We start from the raw sequence: 22,111 nt of genomic DNA, 5'->3' as shown, positions 1-22,111 counted from the left end.
CAGGGGGTCCTGCTCAGCAGGGTGGGGGGAGCAGGCAGCCATGGGAGGGCCGCTGGATGCCGTTACGTAAGGCTCTGAGCCCACAGCGATTCGTGTGCGGCAAAGCTGACTCTGACTTAGGCCATGTGAACGAGGAGCCCAGAGTGGTGCCTGGTGTTGCCTGCAGCAGCAACGTAACCTTTTAGTGAACCTTCAGTGTTTTCCCACTGTGTGGACAACCTGGTGGATGTAGGAACGTGGTTGTAAGGAAAAAATAGCTTTTTGGGTAACCAAGCTTGAGTCCTGTTAAGGATAACTGGTTTTTAGAAAGATACTGCTTTGAGCAGTGTATGTCTATTTACTTGATTTCTGAACACCCAGGCTGGATTCTTGCCCGTCTTTCTCCAGGGGTTGAGAAATTCTTCTTCTGGTCTGTGAAATTTTAATAGATTTCATATACTTTCAAATACTACTTTCATACCTGATGATGAAAAACCTTCCTTGTCCATATTCATAGAGAGTCTTGTATCGCTGTGGTAAAACTGTCTATCTTTTTCTTACCCAAACATGACCCTGAAATCTCTGAAACATTTATATTTAAACCAGTGTTATAATCCATGCGCAGTCATTTCCCCAGGAATCTGCCACCGTGACACTGAGAGAGATCTTCAGGCATTCACAGATAGGTATCTATTCTGAAAGAAAATAATAAATAGCTGAAGGTTAGAACGAGAAATGCTGTACCAACATGGTACTTTGAATCTGAAAACCTTGATAGCGTCATCCTAATTTCAGAGCAGATTTAGAATCAATTAAGTTTATTATGGAAAAAGAAAGCAGAGGACTTGTATATTGTAGCCCTGTTGATCACACTGACTTGCACTTAATCACACAGTCTTATATTAATCACACAGCTTTGCATTTATATTGTTTTATTGTCCATGAGGACCACAGCATTTTATGCAGAAACCATTTCAGGCACTACTGAAATGCAGCTTCCTTTTGAAGGAGGTGGCAAATGTCTCACAGCCCATAGCAGTGCTGACAATGGCTGAGGGCAGGAAGGGGAGAACATGAGAAAGTTAAGAAAGGTAGAATATATCAATTTGAATAGTTTTATTCTTACAGATGTGAAAAAAATGCTGTGATCAATACCTGGGACTAATAAGATTTAGCTTCGCTACTATTATGAAAATGTAGCATCTTTGATGGCCTCCTAGCAACCCGCTGGAGTGCTGGGATTAATTTAAATTTGAGGAAGCAATGGCATCTACTGAATAACTAACATGATTTCTTGCAGCATCTAGGATTTGCATTGTGGTTATCAATCTTAGTAGATCTCTAGTACATAAAATTCATCTCCCAAAGAAAAAAAAAGGTTAAAAGTTATAAAAAGGCACAAAGCTAAGAATAATAACGCTGTCCTGTTATTACTTTGCATATTATGAGCTCTTGATGTAGAGCCCTGGGTCTTTATAAAGAGGAGCATATGGGTAACTTGGCAAGAGCTACCCTCGGAGGAGTAGTGTTGTTATTCAGGCAACCTTTCCTTTAGGTTGCATTTTGTCAGCTTCCGTTGCCTTAACACTGTCACAGTTTAGAAATCTCTAACATAATCACCTGCCCTTATTTTCATCAATATACCTGCAGGCCTACAGGAATCATAGCAGTCAAGAGCATTGCATGGATTAAATTAGTATGAGTCACATTGAAATTAAAATGGAGGGGCATAAATAGACCAGGATTGCTGATATAAAAGTCTTGTCCTAAAGTTTTATCACTCAGCATGACAGGAAGTCTAAAAGAGGCATCAGATTTTAATGTGTGTTTGTAGTTTAGATTGCAACAGGATAGGTCATAAGTCAGTTTAAGGTTTCTGTCTCCTACCTCTGGGATCGTTATTAAGAATTAGGAAATTACATCTGTAAAATTACACTCACTAACAGCTGATTCCTTGAGTTTATAGTGTGTATTAAATAAAGCTTTTCCTGCTTTTCCCACAGCATTCTGATTTATTAATGGAGTCAGAAGAGGTTTGTGTGTGGTACTTGATGATGTTACATTTCCTTAATGTTGTGGTTCAGATTTCAGTACAAAAGGAGTTCTTCACATTGTAAAAGAAGTCTGATAAATGTGACAGATATAGACAAATTTAAAAAAAAAAGTTTGGTCAATTTAGTGTGTTGACTTGCACCTTATGTATATATTAGTGGAACTTCTTTAGAAATTTCAAAAAGACTTGAAAGAGTAGGTTTAAGATTTTAATTATTTTATAATTATGCAACTTTAATATTTACATTTTTATTTAAACCATTTCATATCAGTTGTAACATAAAGGATGAGTGAAAAAATAGTCTTCTATAGAATCTTTGAAAACAGGTGAACAGTGGAATTGTGGTTATATGATCCAAGGTCATTTGTGATTTCTTAATGCTTTTTAAAAAAAACAACACCAAAACTCCAAAATTGGACATTCCTGGAGTACATGAGACTTAAATGGGCCTGTACCATCTACTTGTAGCAGAGGTGCTATATAAGCTGGGGTTAAATTATGCCACACCACCCAGATGTGCCCACCTGAAGGAGAGATTGGCCCCAAGACTCTCCCATCCAGGATAAGATGGCACACAGTGCAATCAATTTTGTCTTTATCAGTTCCCTGGAGGCCAGGACACATGGGCTGTGTCTGCATTAGGATTGTGAACTGATGATGGTCTATCTCTAAATCAAAACAGTATGTGTTGAGGACCTGGCACTGTACACGTTTCTAGTTTTTTTAACTTGGGATCTAGTACCATGGATTGAATGCCTGTTTGAGGATGGAGTGTACTGGAGAGTATATATACACGTATGGGGGTGTGTGCATATATATATAAAAATAAAAAATAAAAAGTATACGTGCACCACTGGACACGCATATATATATATGTGTGTATATATGCCATAAATATATGGCTGTGTGTATGTATGTATGTATGTATATCCCTGGACAGACTTACCCATGGATGTCTCATTCCCTGCAGTCCTCACAGGTTTATAGCCTTGTGATTACAGTGAGCATCCCACATGCAAGTCAGAGCAGTGGCAAATACTAGTAGCTTGCTCTAGAATAAGGACTTGCAGTAAAGTATAAAAGTTGACTGTTTAATGTTATACCGCTCCTGTGACAGGAAATCAGTGTAATGGCCCCATTCTAAAGTTTGCAAACATTTAGCTTTCTAAAGTACCTGTTGTTTTGTTGAGGAGCAAAGACACAGTCTTTGCTGAAAGGCAGCAAAGGAAGGACACTGGGTGCCAGAGCACTGCTGCAATAGTTCCATTTCATGAACAAGGCAGGGGTTAGTTAATCTGAAAAAGTCCAATCTAACTAACACTAACAACTTGGTACCTTTTCCCTCATGAGGAAAAAGCTGGCCTGACAGCTTTTAAAAATCTCTGGTCTATAGTCTAAGGGTGTAAGCAACTGGACCACTGCAAATACCTGGAAGGCCTTTTCTCCCCCATAAACAGGATTGGACAAAGGATGTGCCACGATCCCATTGATTGATGGATTGGGAAGGCCTTTAAAGACTTTTGTTTCTAGAAATTCATAGATGTAGGTACCATTCTTTTTTTTCCTCCCATAGTCCCTATGGAGAACTGCAGTTATTTTAGCTTTATCAGCAATCTCACTGTCTGTGCAGAGATAAGCATTGGGCAAAATTTAATAGACTGTCTCTTATAGTGTGTAATCCAATACTCAGAGATAAATTATAAAAGAAGCAAACTATTGACCAATTTCCACAACTTCCAGATGTCAGCTATTATGGGACTTTTTGCTGTGGAATGCATTTAATCCTTCTATTAGAGTATTTTGTTATTGTTACAGTAGATAAGAGGATTCTGAAAATAATCATCTATTTCTCTGGAAACCATAGTCTTTCTGGGAGCTGCTGCCTTCAAGTACTATCCTAACCATCTTGTATGAAAGGAGCGGGGAGGTAGAATTCAGCAACAGGGAGGTGCTGAGACTCAGACTGAAGTACAAGTACTACTTCATAGGTATGTTGGATCAAGAGGGGGTCTATAATACTCCTCTCTTGTATTATAATAATTTGGCATCGTCTGCAGATGCACATGGGTTTCCACACCATGGAGCAGGGTACATCTCCTTTCTTTTCAGCCTTTTTGTAGCCATCCCTTCTTCTTCATCCCTCAGCAGCCAGCCATAAATACCTTCTACTGTTGAGTCGAAAGCTGGCTTTCTAGGGACAGATCTGATGTTCAAACTGTAGTATATATTGTGCTGCCCTAAGTAGGTTATCATATGGATATTTTAGATAAATTGAGACTGACTCGATAGCAGTCTTCACCTTGACATGTAAAAAACATTTCATCAAACTTCTCACAAATCTTCTCGATACTACGCTTCATAGCATCTGGTTAACAGAGTAAAATACCAGGTAAAGACAGCAATTTTATTTAGTTATAAAGGGTGGTGCCTCCATCCAAGCTAAAGGGGACCTCTAGAGATCAGGGACTCCAAACACATTTTAGGGTGCAAACTGGAGAGCTTTCTGCAGCATACAGGCAGGCAAAACAGAGACAGTCACAAGTGTGGATCACTTCCATGTTACTGTAGAGTTATGCCACACATCCCTGATCTGGTTTCAGTCTGTATTTTGCAGGTTTTAGAAGGAAAGCTCCTTCCTTTTGTATAGAGTTGTTGTTTGGATCAATTTTCATTGCAGTACTCAAAGTCCTAGATGTTATTTTCCTGTTACTTTGCAACAGCATAAGGCATCATGTAATTAGAATACTTACCCTGAGTGTAAATGCTAGAAAGTCTTTGGTGTAAAGCTAGATTTTCTAGAAGCCCTCCAATGAGACTGCCAGGCTTTGATTCTCCTACACGTGGGCCAAGGCGTAAACACCACAGTATACTTCCCCCTACGTGATTAATCCCGTTGGCTTTGAAGGGATTTACATCATTAAAGCTATGATCTTGCTCAGTCAAGTGAATCCTGAAGCTACCTGAGATAAACATCCCCGGACAGACAATTTATCCTTGCAACTTTAGTTATTCCATTAGACAAGCTTCTGTGCTATTACAATGCATGGAGTGATCTCTGTTAGTTGGAAACAATGTCTCTATACATTTAAATAACAAAACCAGTATTTTTTTTGCTATTTCTACCTTTTTTTTTTTTTTTTAATAAGACTTAATAAAAAAGACAGAAATCCATCACAATCCACCAGAGGTGTTTTTTCGTCAAGACTTAATGATAATACCTTCCCTGAAGCAGAACTGAAAATACCCTGAGCTTCAGAGAGAGAGAGGAGGAATAACAAGTGCTTTGCATTTAAGACTGACTTTTCACTGCCTTTTTTTCTTCAGATCCATTAAATGTGCAAATATTCTAAGATGCATTAATGTGTAATAAAATTTGCTTGATTGGCGACTGCTTTCATGCAAGTAAGGAATCTCTCCGTATAATGAAGTATAAAAAAATATCCTTCTTTGGGCCAGAGGAGGGAAAATTCTGGGCTGGGTTCATATTACTACTTCAATCCCACAAACACTTCTGATAACAGATACTACAGAGCAATCCAACACCACTATTAAACAACGTACTTCATGGTAAGCCTTTGGTAGGATGGGCTACTGATGGGCATTAGCAAACAGACATTGATGTAAGTGCTTTGAGTCAAACTGGAAATTGGATACTAGAAGGAAAAATATGATTTATTGCTCACAAAAATAGATCCTTCAGAAAACTGAATCAGCAACCTCAATACTGCACTGTGCCTCCTTTAAAATATACTTTTTAATGGGGTCCAATTTTTTAAGTTCTTTTCCAGATAAACACTGCCTATAGAAAACAGCCCTCACTATAGAAACCAGAACTGAACAGCACAATCACAGTTGAAACACCAAGCAAAACACACCATACTCAAACTTGCATTCGTCCTGCCGTCAGCAAACACGTGTTCTTGATCCAAAATATTTGTCAGTCCATATTTGAACCATATTTGACAGAGCTGGTTCCTCCCTGTCCTGCCACGTTGCTATGTCATGACTGTTGGAGATGTGACTCGTGAAGGAGTTAAGATACCATTCAAATGGCATGTGTGTTTGTCAGCTAATGGTTGCCTAAATTCCTTCCCGATTTGCTTCTCAGCTTGACTGTCAAATCAGCCTAGATTCTCAGCCAACTTCTGAATTACCATTTATTTTTACTCTAATACGAAACTTTGCACAAAAGATGCTGGCGCTATGCTTGCAACAAATATGTTCTTGGACTGGTGCTACAGGAAAACATGATGCCAGGGTGGTGTTAAGAATAAAACCCTCTTCAGCTCTGCAAAACATCAGCGAGGTTTGCCTTCTCTGAAACATGTTTTTCAGACCCTGGAAGTAGGGATTTCATCAGAGGGTTTTTTCAGCACAAGAACAGAGGACAGAAGTAAGTTCAAAAGCCCTGGGGTACACATAGCGCCTTGACTTCACTGAATCTGGAGTGAAAGCACTGCTGGGCTAAACCTTAAAGTGACCAGTTGGATGAAGCTCCTGTGGACTCAGCTGGAGTTCCCGATAAAAACAAGGCTTATGAATGTAGCCCACTGCAGACTCCTTCAGCTTACACATTTGCACTTCATGCTCTGCTGTCTTAATTACTAGGCACCTTCCCTGCCTTTCAACATTTCCCCATGTACTCAGCACTGCCTATGTGGGGTGCTGTCACTTTATTCCCAGCTCCCACCACACGGGAAGGACTTTGGTCAGCCCTGCAGACCCTGAGGGAGTAGCCCTGTTCCAGCAGTACCATCTGTCCCTCCTCTCATGCAAATAAAACAAAATGAACATTCAGTACTCTTTGAAAGCCTGCAATGTTTGGAGGCTCAGTACTGATTTTTAAACGCACAATCATCTCTGAAGTGTGCAGCTGTGCTCACCTATCAAGTAACCAGATGGCACAACAGAAGTCAAACCATTTTCTAAATGGCTTTGGTTGGTAAGTCTGCAACAACTTGTTTGGTTAGATGTACAAGAAGAGAAGAGGGGAAAGAGAAAGCAGCAAGGAAAAGATGATGGGAGAAGAGAGAGACAAAGAAGAAAGAGGGGAAATGAACAAATGTGAAGGAAGATACAACCGCTCTGATACTAACTCTGCCTGCGCATTCTTGCTGAGAATTAAGTAGGACAACATTTAGAGATGTGCTATCAAGAAAGTTACATTTTGGCAGCTTGCAAGACTATCACATGATAAGGAATATATTCATTTCTTTACTAATTAATCCAGAAACTATTTGAGACCATAGAGGGAGAGCTGTACTGTTTTTTTTAAAATCGAAGAAATTTCCCTGCACTGTTTTACTTCCACATTTCTTGAAATCCAAATTCCTTATTTCAAATTCATATCTCATCTCCAAACGTCTGGCTTGTTTTTGGACCTCAGCCAGCCATCTTCTCACCTGGACATTAACCTCATTCTGTTGTGGTTGTTTTCCACTTGCCGCTTCACATATAATGAATCCGCTTCCTTTACCGCTTCCTGAACATTGTCCCACAGTGACCGTGCTGCGGTTGCAGCAGCTAGCCATCCCCTGCTTGCCTGGGGTCCCTTTCATTACTACCATGCACTTTTCTCCCTATGTGTTTCTTCCCTGAGGAAGGTCAGCCGTGGGGACATATGCCCTAAGTCTGCACCAGACCAACCTGCCTCTGGACTGAGCCGTGCTCCTGCCTCTCTTCAGGCCTGAGTACACCCATTAATTTTTCTTTTCCTTTGTTCTGCCTTTGATCCTAGCACTTCTGTTCCCTCTCTGATAAGAACATGGTTAGCACAGATCTGAAAAACATGAGACAATCAATTAAATTCTTTCCTCTCTGATTAGCCTCATTAACCACGCCTTATGATTTTTACAGGAATAAAATTTGTCCTATACTTAAAATTACTGACAATTTTATTTTGAAAAAATGATTTCGTGCTCACAGCAGATCCATTTCAGCAGTGTGCCTTATGTGTTTTAAAAGTTCATCCAAACAGCATAGAGTGGTTACACCAGTGTGAGAAGATAACATCCACATAAACCAACAAGGATTTAGGTGATAATGGCAAGTTGAAGAACTGAAAGCCTAGTTTAAATATAAGCAACAGCATCAACACACAGATCTGTACAGGTTTAATAACAGTATCACATTTTTATTTATATAAATATATTTATATTATATATATCTCACATATTTATCACCTCTACATGCCCTGCATGCAAATAAGTCTTTAAACAACTTCCAGAATCTAAACCTAATATATGCATTTTATGTGAAAAATCAATGTCATTTCTCAGACCTCAAAGACTGATTATTCTCCATAGATAATGGATCGCCTTTATTCAGTCAAGCTTCTTCTCTGTATGCAGTGTTTCCTCTGCTTCTACTTTGTGCTTAATGTATATTAACCCTCGTGCATGTGGGTCACTTAACTGGGCTTTGCCAAGACATAAAGCATGAATCATCAGTAGAAATAACTGTGTTCCCATGACACTGCAGACCATCACCTACCTCAGCTACATACCACTAACCCCTTGTACTTCTGTAAGGACACAAGCAAATGCTTACCGATGATCACAGTCCAGAAAGGAAATTAAGATCCTCTGTGTTCTTTAGGCAATTTTAATTTTCTCAAACCCCTATTTTGTTAAAAATAAGACATCAGTCTAGCCTTACAGTGTTTTTCAAACTGAAACCTGGGAAAAGTAGGACTGACAGTTTCTTGTAAGCATGTGCAGGCATATGTGTACACACTATAAAGATGGCATTTTGTGAAATGTTTCTGGAAAAAAATAATAAGGGTTTGTTTGCTAACCTAGACTAGAAATTGTTTTTCAAATGGTTGTTTTAGTGACAGCCCAAAACTTTGGCAAGCCTTCCTCTTCTCTTTTGTATCATAGATAAAGAGGATTGATTGCAGTTCACAGACTGTAGCACTGGCCTCTATCACTACAAAGCACAGATTTAGCAATCTTGTGGGTACAAAAAAGTGGGGTGAAAGTGACTCGAAAATGAGACTCCAAGGGAGCACCAAAGGAATTAATCTGCTACAGAGACAGGGAGAACAAAGCAGAGATCTTATCTGGGAGTAAGCAGGGAGTCAGACTGAAGTGTGGTCCAGCCCCTGACTCCTCTGTGCCCCCACCCACAGAAAGGCTGCTGAACTCCTCTCCCATTGTGCCAACAAAATATCTAAACAGAATTTTACCAACTAAGTGCTTGTCCACACCAGTCCCCAATTCTGCAGAGTGTCACAGGTGCTCCTGTCCTACAGATAACTGAAGAATAATTACTGAGAAAACAGAAAGGTAGAGCAGCCAGAAAGAGGAACAGGCTATTTCCTGCATCTTCTCATGGCAGAAATGGACATTTCAGAAACATGTTACATGTGTCTTTACTGCAAGCCTATGTTTTACCTTACCCTCTTAAACAGATTAATAAACACCCATTAGCAGAGACTCGACATGGCAAAACGACACAATTGCTTTTCCAAGTTGGTCATTGGTTTATGATTCCAGCAACTATTGACTAACTAGCTACTCATTAGGTCAGGAACAAATTATCTTGTATTTGAGAACAGCAAAGGTTCAGTGACGCACAGCACTGATGCTGCAGAACATTTAGGGAAGAATGACCCAGCACTTGAAACACTTTGGATTGGAGGCTCCAAGCAGCTGAGCTTGCAGCAGAGCCCAATGAACTAAACCAAATAACAGTTCCCTAGGGAAAATGCTCTCCATGTTGAAGCAGCAGAGCCATCTGCTACCCCTTCTCCCCCCACTCCACAGTCCCTGAGGTGAGCGGGAGGACAGGCATAGCAGGCAGTGACTGCTGCCTGATCAGAGGTTTTGGTAGGGGTGAATCCCACTGTGCATATTCTAGGCAGGTGAAAGAATCCCCCTGCCATCTCAAGGCGAGTTCAGGGAGCTATGGTCCTCTTCATGTAGGCAACTGCAAAAAAGCGTTAAAAGACATCTTCCATTCTTTGTTTTCATTTTCTCCCAAACCCAGCAGTCTGTCATCCCACACTTGCTTTTATTACTTGGCAAGCCAGTTAAGAGGGGCTCCCCACAGCCTGGCCAGCCATGCTGAGTTGCTGCAGACAGGGCGGGCACAGGCACGCTGCTCTCCCCTCCACGCTCACCCCCACCTCATACTTACCCTGCTTTTCTCTGCCATTTATCCCCACTGAAATATCCTGCTCTAAAAGACACTGAGCAGCTTCCTTCGCAGTTCCTCCTAGCCAGTGCAGAAAACTTGGGCTACTGAGATGAAAGGCAAAGCGTATTCCCTTTTCCTGCCCTCATTCCCTGCTGTCTCACCCTCACTGTCTACAGCAGCTGGTTGGACCAGGGCCAGCAGCACATCCTATTCTACGAGGCAGGTGTTGGTGGTCAATCTGAACCAGGAATTCCTGTATTTTCCAGGTACACAAGTTATGACTACCCCAACATCTCTCCATTACATGCCCGTAAAGTCACACTCTTAATTGAGCCACAACAGGAAGGTGGCATTGTGCTGTGGAACGGCTGCGGACCACTGACGACAGCCTCAGTGATGGCTACCATGGGGCAGACCTTGGGTCAGAAACATGGGGTCTTAGACAATGTGACAATGCAAGAGAGAGGATCTGTTAGAGGAGCAAGGTGTAGTGAAGAAGAGAGTCCAGATCCAAGGCCAGCAAATTAGCAGCAGGTTTTTAAAATCTTATTGTATTTCAAAGAGAGGGTCTAAGCGAAGTGTAGAGAGAACCGCAGAGGAACAGACGCATGCTCAAGAATTAAAAAGGAAATGGGAAAGAATAAAAGTGAAAAGATGAAATTGTCAAGCAAGAACAGAGGAGGAGGTCGCCTTAATATTAATAACGCTTTGGTCAGCTAATATGCAGATATGAATCCCCACAAAACTGAAGAAATAGCACTTTCTTGACTTGATGAAAGCTAAGTGACAATGAGGAAGAGCGTATTACATAGTAACTCACAGGATCATGGTTAACAATGCATATGGGGAGAAAACCGGAACAGCAGAAATGGATTACCTTCCCTCACGTAGCAGGGAAAATATCACATGAGAACCTAACAGGAAGGAGCCCTGGGGGTTTTCTCTCCCCCTTCTTCCACGCTTGGCACCCAGACAACCAGAATATACCTCTACCTTTTAACCTGCACATTAAAACAATTGAAAGCAATCATTATTTTAATAATAGCTATTATTTGGCCTGGTTGGGAGGGTCATAAGATAAGTCTAGTTAGATCATAGGAATGCTGACAAGAGAGGAAAACCACCTGTAATTTATGAGGCAAGAAGAAAGAATACGCTCCTGTACATCAAGGAAAGCTAGAACAGGGAACAAAGGGCTTGAACTGCAAAAAAGGACATTTATATTCAGTGAGAAGAGAACTTTCTGACTGGAGGTGCCTAAGCAACGCCATAGATTATTTTAGGGAAGCTGCAAAATCTCCACCATTACATACTTAAAAAAGCTGGCAAGAAAATCACTCCTAAGGAATAATTTTAAGTACAGCTGATTCTGCTTTGGTTTAGAAGAATGGGCCAGATGACCACTTGCACTCCTCCTTTTCTACAATTTCTATGAAAAAAGACATTTTAAAAAGGGAAATCCAAGTTTTTATTATACTGGAACCTGAAGCGAGAAGAATCTGAGCTGCATAGTTCAGACCATACCATTCACATGAGAAATTACTGACTTCTAATTGGTTTTGTTTGTAAAGTCGGAGATTAACAATTAGCTCTTCAGAGATGAAGTTGCCACTTCACTGCATGTGCCAGCAGTGCCCTAAATGTTGAGGTCTGTCATAATACTATAATGACTTCAGTGTACTTGATTTTATAACATCTGTGGGGCCAATGTTTTAAATCATTAGACAGTAATTTACTTTTATGAACCCAAACTTGCTAGAACCGTATCATCACATTGCAGGAAGGTCAGTACAGGTACAATATATATAACATGCCTTTCAAAAATACATTCTTGCATGCAGATACCCATCTCCTGCCTCAGAGCTGACATCATCAGTTACAAAACACATGTACAGAATCATCAAAATCCTTTCCGGTGCAGGGTGGGTATCTTTTTCCTTTATGGAATATCCACATTTATAACACTTCAAACACTAAGAATGCACCAAAGTTCTCATAAACTGGAATATTTACTGCTTTAACTTTTGGATGAAATCAAATATACTAGTTACTAGAAGCTCAATGTCAAAAACCACATTAGTTGGAGTTTCAAGAGATACTCAAGAAAAGCCCAGGAATAAGCCTTACTGAACCTGAGTTTCGGAAGTGTTGTGACAGCACCGAGTTTATTATGACAGGGTGGTCACACCCTGAAACAGGCTTCCTGGAGAGGCTGTCGATGCCCCATGACTGTCAGTGTTGAAGAGGCATTTGGACAACATCCTTCATACCATGCTTGACCTTTTGATCAGCCCTGAAGTGGTCAGGCAGGTGGACTAGATGATCGTTGTAGGGCCCATCCAGCTGAACTATTCTATTCTATTCTACTCTTCTTCCCACCTCTTCCTTTCCCTACCAGTACATGCTGAGGAAATCTCTGATGACATTTCTACCCAGCCCTGCACTAGCAGAAGGCATTCAATACCCATAACCACGTCCCAGCCTAGGCATTGGCTCTGTCACGTTGTGGGGAGGAGGCATGTGCCTTCTGGTGGGGGTGAGAGCTGTGGATCGTCTCGAGATAAGTGGACCATCCGCACAAATCTGCACAAAGCAAGTGTGAAGTGCGGTTTTTGAAAGTCTTCTGTGTTCATCCAGTTTAGCTGGGTTTCCACAGGGTAGCAACCCCCCGCATCTCTGACACTAGTGAGGCTCAGAGATCAAGCCCTCAGTCTGAAGCAGGACATGCTCCTCAACTAAAGGGTTGCAAACCTGTTGGAGGTGAGCAATACCTGTTCATTACCCCTGGATTTTGTTTTTGCTCCTTGGACTCATTTTTAGAAGTGTCTGACCTGTTTCCTGTGCAAAAACATGCTAAAACACACGAGCCTGAGAACAACGGTACTCCACCAGAGAGAAGGCTCCTCTGGCCCAAATCTCTGTCTCCAAGGTGGGCCAACCACCCCTGTCTAAAGGAGGGCGTATGAGCCGTGCAAGTCCGCTTCTGTCAGGGTCCTGGGGGTGCTCATAGGCCTCAACGGCTGGGCCCGGCCTCCCCTGGGACCCCCACCCTCCCCGTCTCCTGCCAAGGGCCCAGGGGACATGTCTCAGCTCAGCCTGGGGCCTTCAGTCCCTGCCTGAGCCATGTTGTAGGTGTGCCCGTCCCTGCCCCTGTCTCCTGGATGGGCCTGGCACCTGCACTGCAGAGAGCTGCTCTCCTGGATGGAGCCCTCAGACCGAGGTCGGAGCTTGTCATGCGGAACTCTGGGCACAACACAGCATAGCTGTTCTGTTCTGTTCCATTTATTCCCTGCACTCACCATGAGTCGAGTGACGATGAGACTGTTATTTGCCTGAAAAGCCAGGGGGTTTCAGCTCCAAAACCGCTTTCAAGGACACATAACACAAAGGTTGCAAGTGGAAACAGGACATTATTTTTATTTTTCTGATTCTGATTCAGAGCCGATGCTCACAAGCATTAACACAACACACATGTGCAGCCAGGAGCAGGCTGATGCGTTCTTCAGGTGAGCTTTCAAAATATCCCTTGCAGCCTGGCAAAGGCAAGTCACAGAACTACAGAAAGTAGCAGCAGGAATACAGGCCAAGCAGTCCCAAGAAGAAGAAGATGCAGAAGCAGCAGAAGAAGGTGGTGTGTGGTACCGTGGGGTATTTTCCAAAGTATGACACGTAGCAATGACAAGCATACTTTTTTGCCTTCCAGAACTTGCTCCGCTGCTGTGCTGCTTGTGCAGGGATGCTTGAAATGCGCTCTCGCACCTGCCCTGCGCTTGTATTGCACGCCGGGAGAGCTGAACAGCGGCAGCTCCTGATGGGGCAGCAAGCCTGGAGCCCTTCCAAGCACAGGCTGGTTTGCAGAAGCAGGAACCCCTGGGGAAATGGAGCCAAGGGAAGAGCAGAGCTCGCTCCCACTACAGACTGGCACTGGGCAAGAGAGCCCGAGAGAGGCAGGGCACAAGCAGTGCCTTGGAGGTAAAAGAGCAGCAGGCAAGGACCTACCGAAAGGGCCCAGAGGAGCCCAGACAAGGGGCTGTGCTCAGTGCTACAGAGGACAAGAAGCAACCCCCAGGAGCACCCCTTGGAGCCCGCCCTGGGAGTCAGAAAGCTTCCTCCCCCAAGATGCGGGGCACGAGGGCCACCTTCGTGGAGCATGAGCAGCGGGCACCTAGCCACAATGGCCCAAAGCAGCCCTGGCAAGGGGCCGTGCTCAGTGCTGCAGAGGAAGGCAAAAAACCCCCGGGGTCACTTGCTAGCCCACCGTGGGGGAAAAAAAGCCTTCCTCCCCCCAGCTGCAGGGCACGAGAGGCCGACTTCACGGTGCACGAGCAGCAGGCAGTAACCTAGCCAAAACGGACCGGAGGAGCCCTGACAAGTGGTCATGCTCAGTGCTGCAGAGGAAGGCAAAAAACCCCCGGGGACCAGTGCCAATCTGCCCCGGGGGAAAATTCCTTCCTGACCCCAGAGCTGGCGATCGGCTATTCCCTGAGCACGTGAGCAAGACCTGCCTCCTCGTCCCACAGGCTGGTCACGCCTGCCAGAAGATGCCCAAGCCCTATTCTCCCTCAACCTGGAGCCATCTCAGGGGCTTCCAAGAGTGGCCAAATGCCCTGGCCTGATTGACCTTGGGGGGCAAGAATCCTTCCTGTGCCTTTGGGCCACCAGTGGCTGGGTGTTCAGTGCTAGGCTTACATTTAACAGCAGGATTTTCATTTCTTCCTTCCAACCTGTTGTCAGTGCTGAAAGCAAGAAGCCCCATGATCTTCCTTAGGAGAAGAGGTGCCACAACATGCTCCTTCCCATCGAGGAGGTTACAAGGGCCAAACCCCAGCACTCCCCTCGTGGTACCACAACCAAGACTTAGCTACCCTCGTTACCAAACTGGCCTCATTTAGACCGGGATCAAAGCACTGGGACTCCTGGCAACATCTCTGCATCGCATGTCGTACGGCTGCTGCCAGTGGCTCTGCAGGTGATGAGGATGGTGAGCTCTGCAGTGCTCCTCAAGAAGGCATTCCCTTGGTCTTGCCACAGCTAACGATCCAAAAAAGCCTGATGGCCTTGGGCACCGCCAGGGCTTGGTGGTTCTTCTCATCTCCTGAGGGGCTTGCATCTGTGCCCTGAAGATTGAAGCAGGGTTTCCATTCATCAGATGGGCTTTGAGCGTGGCCCTGCTGGGAAATGGTGTTGCAGTAGAGAAACTCCAGCAGCCTGGTCCAACCTCCAGTCTTCCTCACTCAGCCTCTGCCAAGTAATTCCACCAGTTCCTCAAGGACTTCATCTCGGATGTCTTCGGGCTGTCCCCGGGCCATCTCTGGCAGCAGGGCACGGGAGGCTGCCCCTTTTATACTGCCCCGGGGCATTGTGACTGCTGCACTGCCGGCTGGTGGCACTGTGACATGGGGGTGACGGGGCCCTGCCTGCCACTCCTCTGCCCAGCATCCTTCGGAGGAAGGCCTTTGGGGTGCTGGCCCCAGGGGCTGTCCCTCTGCCCAGGAGCCTCTCCCTGCCCTTGGTGGCCATGCACTGGGCCAGCTGCTGCATGTCTCTGATGCCTCCTCTGCCACCCGGCTCCCAAGGACAAACCTGGTGCTGTTACTCTTCTCTCAGGCCACGGCAGAAACCAACCCTGCAGCCCAGAGACCACCCCTATTAGCTGTCCCCTCTCTGCAACAAAGCTAATGTCCATGAGTCTACCTTGTGCTACCTGGTCCTCTGAGTTGGAGGACCACGACTGCAGGAACAGTACCTTTCCATTTGTGGACACTGAAATTGTAAGGGACCAGTTGTATCCACCTATGTGGCCTGATGGGATTCATCCCAGAGTACTGAAGGACCTAGCAGATGTTACAGTAGGACCCCTTCTAATCATCTACCAAAGGTCTTGGGAGTCTGAGTAAGTCCCCACTGACTGGAAGCTAGCCAGCGTTGTTCCTGTTTACAAGAAGGGTATGAGGGAAGATCCAGGGAACTACAGACCTGTTAGTCTACCCTCAGGACCTGGCAAAATTATGGAGGAGATCATACTGGGTACTATTGAAAGGCATTTAAAGAACAAAGCAATCATCAGGCACAGTCAACATGGGTTCACAAAGGGAAACTCCTGTTTAACTAATTTAATATCCTTCTATGATAAGGCCACCCGCCTAGTGGATGAAGGCAAGGCAGTGGATGTATTTTTTCTGGCTTTTAGTGAGGCTTTTGATACTGTCAGTCCCAGCATCCTTCTGGACAGGTTGTCCAACAGTGGGATCAGTAGGTACGCAGTGCTCTGGGTGAAGAACTGGCTGAGCAGCAGGGCTCAAAGGGTTACAGTGAATGGGGCTATATCTGGCTGGTGACCAGTCCCCAGTGGTGTTCTTCAGAGGATTCAATTCTAGGGCCAGTTCTGTTCAATCTTTTTATCAATGATCTGGATGCAGGAGTTGAATGCACCCTTAGCAAGTTTGCCAATGATACTAAACTGGGAGGTGCTGTTGACTCTCTCAAGGGACAAGAGGCCTTGCAGAGGGATCGGGATAGATTGGAGCACTGGGCAATCATCAGTGGCATGAAACTGGACAAGAATAAATGCCGGAATCTGCACCTGGGATGGAGTAGTGCTGCCAGACACAAGTCTAAACTGGGAGAGGAGTGGCTGGAGAGCAGCCCTGCAGAAAGCGGCCTGGGGGTGCTGGTTGACAGGAATCTCCACAGGACTCAGCAGTGTGTGCCCTGGCAGCCAAGAGGGAAAACTGCATCCTGGTGTGCATCAAACACAGCATAACGCGCCGGTCAAAAGGGGTGATTATCCAGCTGTATTTAGGGCTGATGCGGCCTCACCTTGAGTATTGTGTGCAGTTCTGGGCCCCACCGTTTAAAAAGGATGGGAAGACACTGGAACGCATCCCAAGGAGGGGATCAAAGGTGGTGAAGGGGCTGGAAGGCATGTCCTCTGAGGAGCGGCTGAGGACTCGGGGTTTGTCCACTTTGGAGAGAAGGAGGCTGAGGGTGACCTCACTGCTCTCGACAGCTTCCTGAGGAGGGGACGTGGAGAGGGAGGTGCTGATCTCTTCTCCCTGGTACCCAGTGCCAGGATGTGTGGGAATGGCTCAAAGCTGCATCCATCAGGGGAGGTTCAGACTTGACATGAGGAAACATTTCTTTACTGAGAAGGTGGTCAAACCCAGGAACAGGCTTCTCAGAGAGGTGGTTGATTCCCCATGCCTGTTGGTGTTGAAGAGCCATTTGGACAACATCCTTAATACCATGCTTGAACTTTGGTCAGCCCTGAAGTGGTCAGGCAGGTGGACTAGATGATCATTGTAGGGCCCTGCCAGCTGAACTATTCTACTATATTCAGTTAGAGGTGTTGGGTTACAAAAGAGGACAAGGAGATAACATGTCTAAATTGGGTTAGCAGCTTAAATTCAAATTTCCAGAGGAACCTAGAGATACCAACTCAGCCTTTTCATCCAAGTAATCTTGCCCTCAGAACTGACTCAGCCAGACTTGGTTACCAATACATACATTCAGGTTTCAGTATAAACCAACTCTTAAACTTATCAGTGTTTCATTTACTTTTATGATTGGGATGTAGTCTCTTAAATTGCTCTGATGCTTTTAAAACTTTAATCCAGATTCTTCAGCTGACTGTTGGCAGCTTGCAACAGATGCTGCAAGCTCAGCACATCCACACTTCCTGAATTTTGGGGGAAAAGTCATTGAAGAAATGCAGTGAAGAGCAGTGTAATATTAGTAGATGGGACACTCATTGATGCAAAATCCAGGTGCCAGGGCACATGTACTACCACCAAATGTACCATCTTCTGGATTATGTGAAAAACGGAGTGACCAATTATTATTTCTAGTTGTTTAAAATTACATTTCATTTTGGGTACTAGCCTGGTCCAGCCCATTTTGGACTTCCCCTCATTAGCACTTCAGTTCATGATTAAGTGTGTGATTTCTTACTTTCTTTAGCCTTACACTATTTTTTAATGTCATTTGCCATATCAAGCCTTTGACACGTTTACTTCACCCATATCCACCGTGTGGAATAATCTAAATTTTTCTGGAATCTTACAAGAAAAAACAACATTATTGATGTTATCAAGTCTGCTCTGTCACAGATGGATGGTTGCTTTTCTTTAAGCTAGGAAAAGAGCATCAATGGATGTGTCCATGTAACTCCTAGATTTAATGCTTCTAATGCAGGACAGATAGATTTGCCTAACATGAGATGTTTTCATGTCAGTTATTTAGCTTTTGTCATATACATACTGACTAGATACACATGTATATGGGTACATGTACTACCTACACCATACAATTAAACTTTCTCCTAGACTGCAAGGAACTGAAGATGATAGCATCATTAGAAAAATAGTTTCCATAGATGAAGGTTTATGTTTTACAGCCATTCCATGTTTTTAATACATATGTTGCATCAATAACAAATAATAGAAAACTACATATAAAAGCTTTATAAACGCAATTGACTATAAGGACACATTAAGTAAACTGAAGGTGCCCAAATCCAATACAAGCAACAAGATAAAACAACTCAGAATGTATTTAATATCTCTTTAAGCCAGTGTGATACTACACACCTGTCACAATGCCATCCTACTCACACCATCAGAAATCAGATAAATCATAGACTTTTAACTCCTAGATACAATTTACTTTTTTGTCATCAAGTACCTAAAGCAAACAAACAAAAAACCCCATCATTCTGTATCATTTCCATTTGGGGGCCTTTTTTTTTTTTTTTTTTTTTAGTAAAGTTTTAGAAAAAATAAGGAAGGATTTTATGTAGTATAACCATAAAGGAACTCAAAGCTAACCAGAAGCGTAGGCACAAGAGAATAGATGTGCACAGCTCATGCAATAACTACACATGCATGCCATGAAGAGGAAAGCAAGGAAAGGATAGAGAGCTACACGGTACTGTGACCTACTCTGTGTCAGGCCACTAACAGCTTTCATTCCCCGTAAATAAGCAATTTTTAGACCCATTGGCATAAGAAAAAACCACTACAGATGCCATAACGAGGCCAAAATTGCCAGATGCACGATTGCAATACATGCAGATCAAACCAGACAAATTTTCCCCTTGTTAGCATGGCTGATCACCGAAGCAAAGGTAGAGCGGCCCAGCCACCAGAGCCCACCAGCATCCCCAGTTTGCACCCAAGGCACGCCTCATGCCCGAGGCAGCTACCCTGAGGCTGGTGCATGAGCAGTCTTTGCCAGGACACCAGGACCTCAGGTACTGAGATTAACATGTGCTCTCTGGTATGCCCACACATTTCTGTAAACAAAACCTCCCATGTTTGAACAGACACACCTGGAAGCCGTACATGTGATTTTTAAGACTTACATCAATGCTTTATCAGATGGTTAATCGTAACAACACTGACAAAGACACAAGGAAACAAACAGTATTTTTAGGTTTCTACTCCAACTACCAACCCAGCTCAACTCACACCATAAAGTCATCAGATCTCTTCAAACTATTAAAGAGTATGCTACATGTTTTACTCAAACAGTTGCAGTCCAAACCTGCAAGAATGGAAATGCATCATGACTTTAGCATTGATAAGTCTAGTACTTTATGACCTTGTGAGCTAGATAGGAATATTTGAAAGGGAAAATCCATCACTTGCCTGTGACAGCCTCAACTCTTAGATTGTTAAATAATGACATGATTACATATGAGACTTCTATACATATTAATTGTTGCAGTTTTTATTCCCTTAGAGCTCCACAGAGTTCAGTGTATATGGCAAGAAGGAAGTGGGGATTTATACGCAGTGAAGTATGAGAAATAGTGGTCAAAATAATCTCTTTTAATTCTCCAGAGCCCTATGACATAGGGTATGTAGCAACACAGGATACATTCTAGAGGGGTACAAAGGTTTTATTAGCCCACAGAAGAGGTGACTTGCAAAGCTTGCTGACAACTGTGCCTCCCAAATTCATGCTGAAACAGCTTTATAACAAACCATACTAATAGCTGATACAGATGCTATATATAGTCATACTCAAATGCTCTTCTGCTTGGTTTAACGTCTGTATCTGCGGTCCTGTTCTCATACACCCAACAGCTAAACAGGAGTTACCTGTGTGGAACATTTGTACCTATCGGCTTTTATTATTGAAGATGAACAAAATAAACAACGGCTAACAAGGCCCTCATCTTTGATCAGAAACTCCTGCAAATTCTCCCCCACTTTGCCAGTTGTTCATTTCCAGGCTAGAGTAACGCAAGAAATCGGCACCAAGTTTTCTGCGCAATATACACCATCAGCTGCACAACATTTTGACCAGCCTCGTGATGTTTGGAGAAGACCCCCAAAACTGAAGCAGCTGCTAATGAAGGCCGGGCCTCCGCCAGCACTCCCCACTCTGGCCCGTGCAGGTGTCTGTCAGTCCCACCGAGGGGGGGGGGGGGTGAATGTCTGTCAGTCCCACCGAGGGGGGGGGGGGGTGTGAATGTCTGTCAGTCCCACCGAGGGGGGGGGGGGGGGGTGAATGTCTGTCAGTCCCACCGAGGGGGGGGGGGGGGGTGAATGTCTGTCAGTCCCACCGAGGGGGGGGGGGGGGGGGTGAATGTCTGTCAGTCCCACCGAGGGGGGGGGGGGGGGGGTGAATGTCTGTCAGTCCCACCGGGGGGGGGGGGGGGGGGTGAATGTCTGTCAGTCCCACCGGGGGGGGGGGGGGGGGGTGATGTCTGTCAGAGTCCCACGAGGGGGGGGGGGGGGTGAATGTCTGTCAGTTCCCACCGAGGGGTGGGGGGGGGGTGAATGTCTGTCAGTCCCACCGAAGGGGGGGGGGGGGGGGTGCAATGTCTGTCCAGTCACACCGAGGGGGGGGGGGGGGGTGAATGTCTGTCCAGTCCCCGACGGGGGGGGCTGGGGGGGGGGGGGGAAATGTCTGTCAGTCCCACCGACGGGGGCGGGGGGGGGGGGAAATGTCTGTCAGTCCCACCGACGGGGGGGGGGGGGGGGGGGGAAATGTCTGTCAGTCCCACCGACGGGGGCGGGGGGGGGGGGGACGACACAGTCCCACCGCTGCGGCCGCCTACGCTCAGCTGCCGAGCGATCGCAGCAAGGAGGATAGCTTCAGCCGGGGATGAGCCGGCGCGGATATTAAAGGAAATGCAATCCTCTTAGGAGGGCTGGCGACGGGCGGTGAGGCGAGGCAAACCCTCGTTTCCCCGCGCGGGCCGGGGCGGCAGGCCGGCCACCCCGCCGCGCTGGGGGTGAGCAGCCACTCGGCCTACCCCCGCCAGGAGCCCCGCTCCGCCTGAAGGGCGAGGAGGAGCCGGATCGCTCGGGCCTGCGGCAGGTGGACACCGGCACCGCCGCCTCCCGCCGGCGGCGGGGGAGCGACCCGCCGCCGGGACGCGGAGGATAGCGGCACGGCCGGGCGGGGGGCGGCTGCCGCGGTTAAATGGGCCAGTTACATAATAACGCACCCCCCAAACTGCCCCCCCCCCCCCCCGCAGCGGCGGCCCCGCAGCCCCGCGGGCAGGGAGATGAGAAGCCGCAGCGGCGGCCGCGGGGCCCGACCGGGGCCGTCTCCCCTCAGGGACCCCGGGTACCGCCATCGCCGCCCCCTTCCTCCTCCTGCCCGCCGGGTCGAGGCCGCCCCTCGCTAGCCGTCCCCGTCCCGTCCCGTGCCCCGCCGCCCACCGCAGCGCACCTTCTCCTGGGCGCGGTTGAGGCGTTTCTGGACGTTTTTAGCGAAGATGCCGGTCTTCATGTCGGCCATGGCTGGCGGCGGGGATGGGGAGGGCGGGGGGGAGGTTGGGGGGGGGGGGGGGGGGAAGGCGGGCGAGGCAGAGCCCGGCGGCGAGCGGCAGCGGCAAGGCAGGGATGGATAGAGGGAGGGCGGGCGAGAAGGAGGAGGAGGGTGAGGAGGAGGAGGAGTGGGGCCTTAAAGACACAGCGG

General features: G+C 45.9%; 1 protein-coding gene across 13 annotated transcripts in view; it reads right to left on the bottom strand.

Annotated features, from left to right (window-relative positions):
• Window positions 1–22,033, bottom strand: part of AMPH (amphiphysin) — a 105,033-nt gene extending 83,000 nt beyond the window's left edge. For 5 of the 13 annotated variants that reach the window (XM_030009360.1, XM_030009361.1, XM_030009365.1 and 2 more), the window contains exon 1: window positions 21,863–22,022. In XM_030009360.1, the coding sequence (XP_029865220.1) occupies window positions 21,863–21,931 (69 nt within the window). In that variant the 5' untranslated portion in view covers window positions 21,932–22,022. Of the gene's footprint in view, window positions 1–21,862 lie in introns of all 13 variants that reach the window. The other 8 variants (XM_030009357.1, XM_030009358.1, XM_030009359.1 and 5 more) reach the window with 4 other exon arrangements.
• Window positions 22,034–22,111: the final 78 nt, after the last annotated feature.

Source organism: Aquila chrysaetos, chromosome 3 (genome assembly GCF_900496995.4).
Source record: "Aquila chrysaetos chrysaetos chromosome 3, bAquChr1.4, whole genome shotgun sequence".
NCBI lineage: Eukaryota > Metazoa > Chordata > Aves > Accipitriformes > Accipitridae > Aquila > Aquila chrysaetos.
This window is presented reverse-complemented; position numbering and strand designations above follow the sequence as displayed.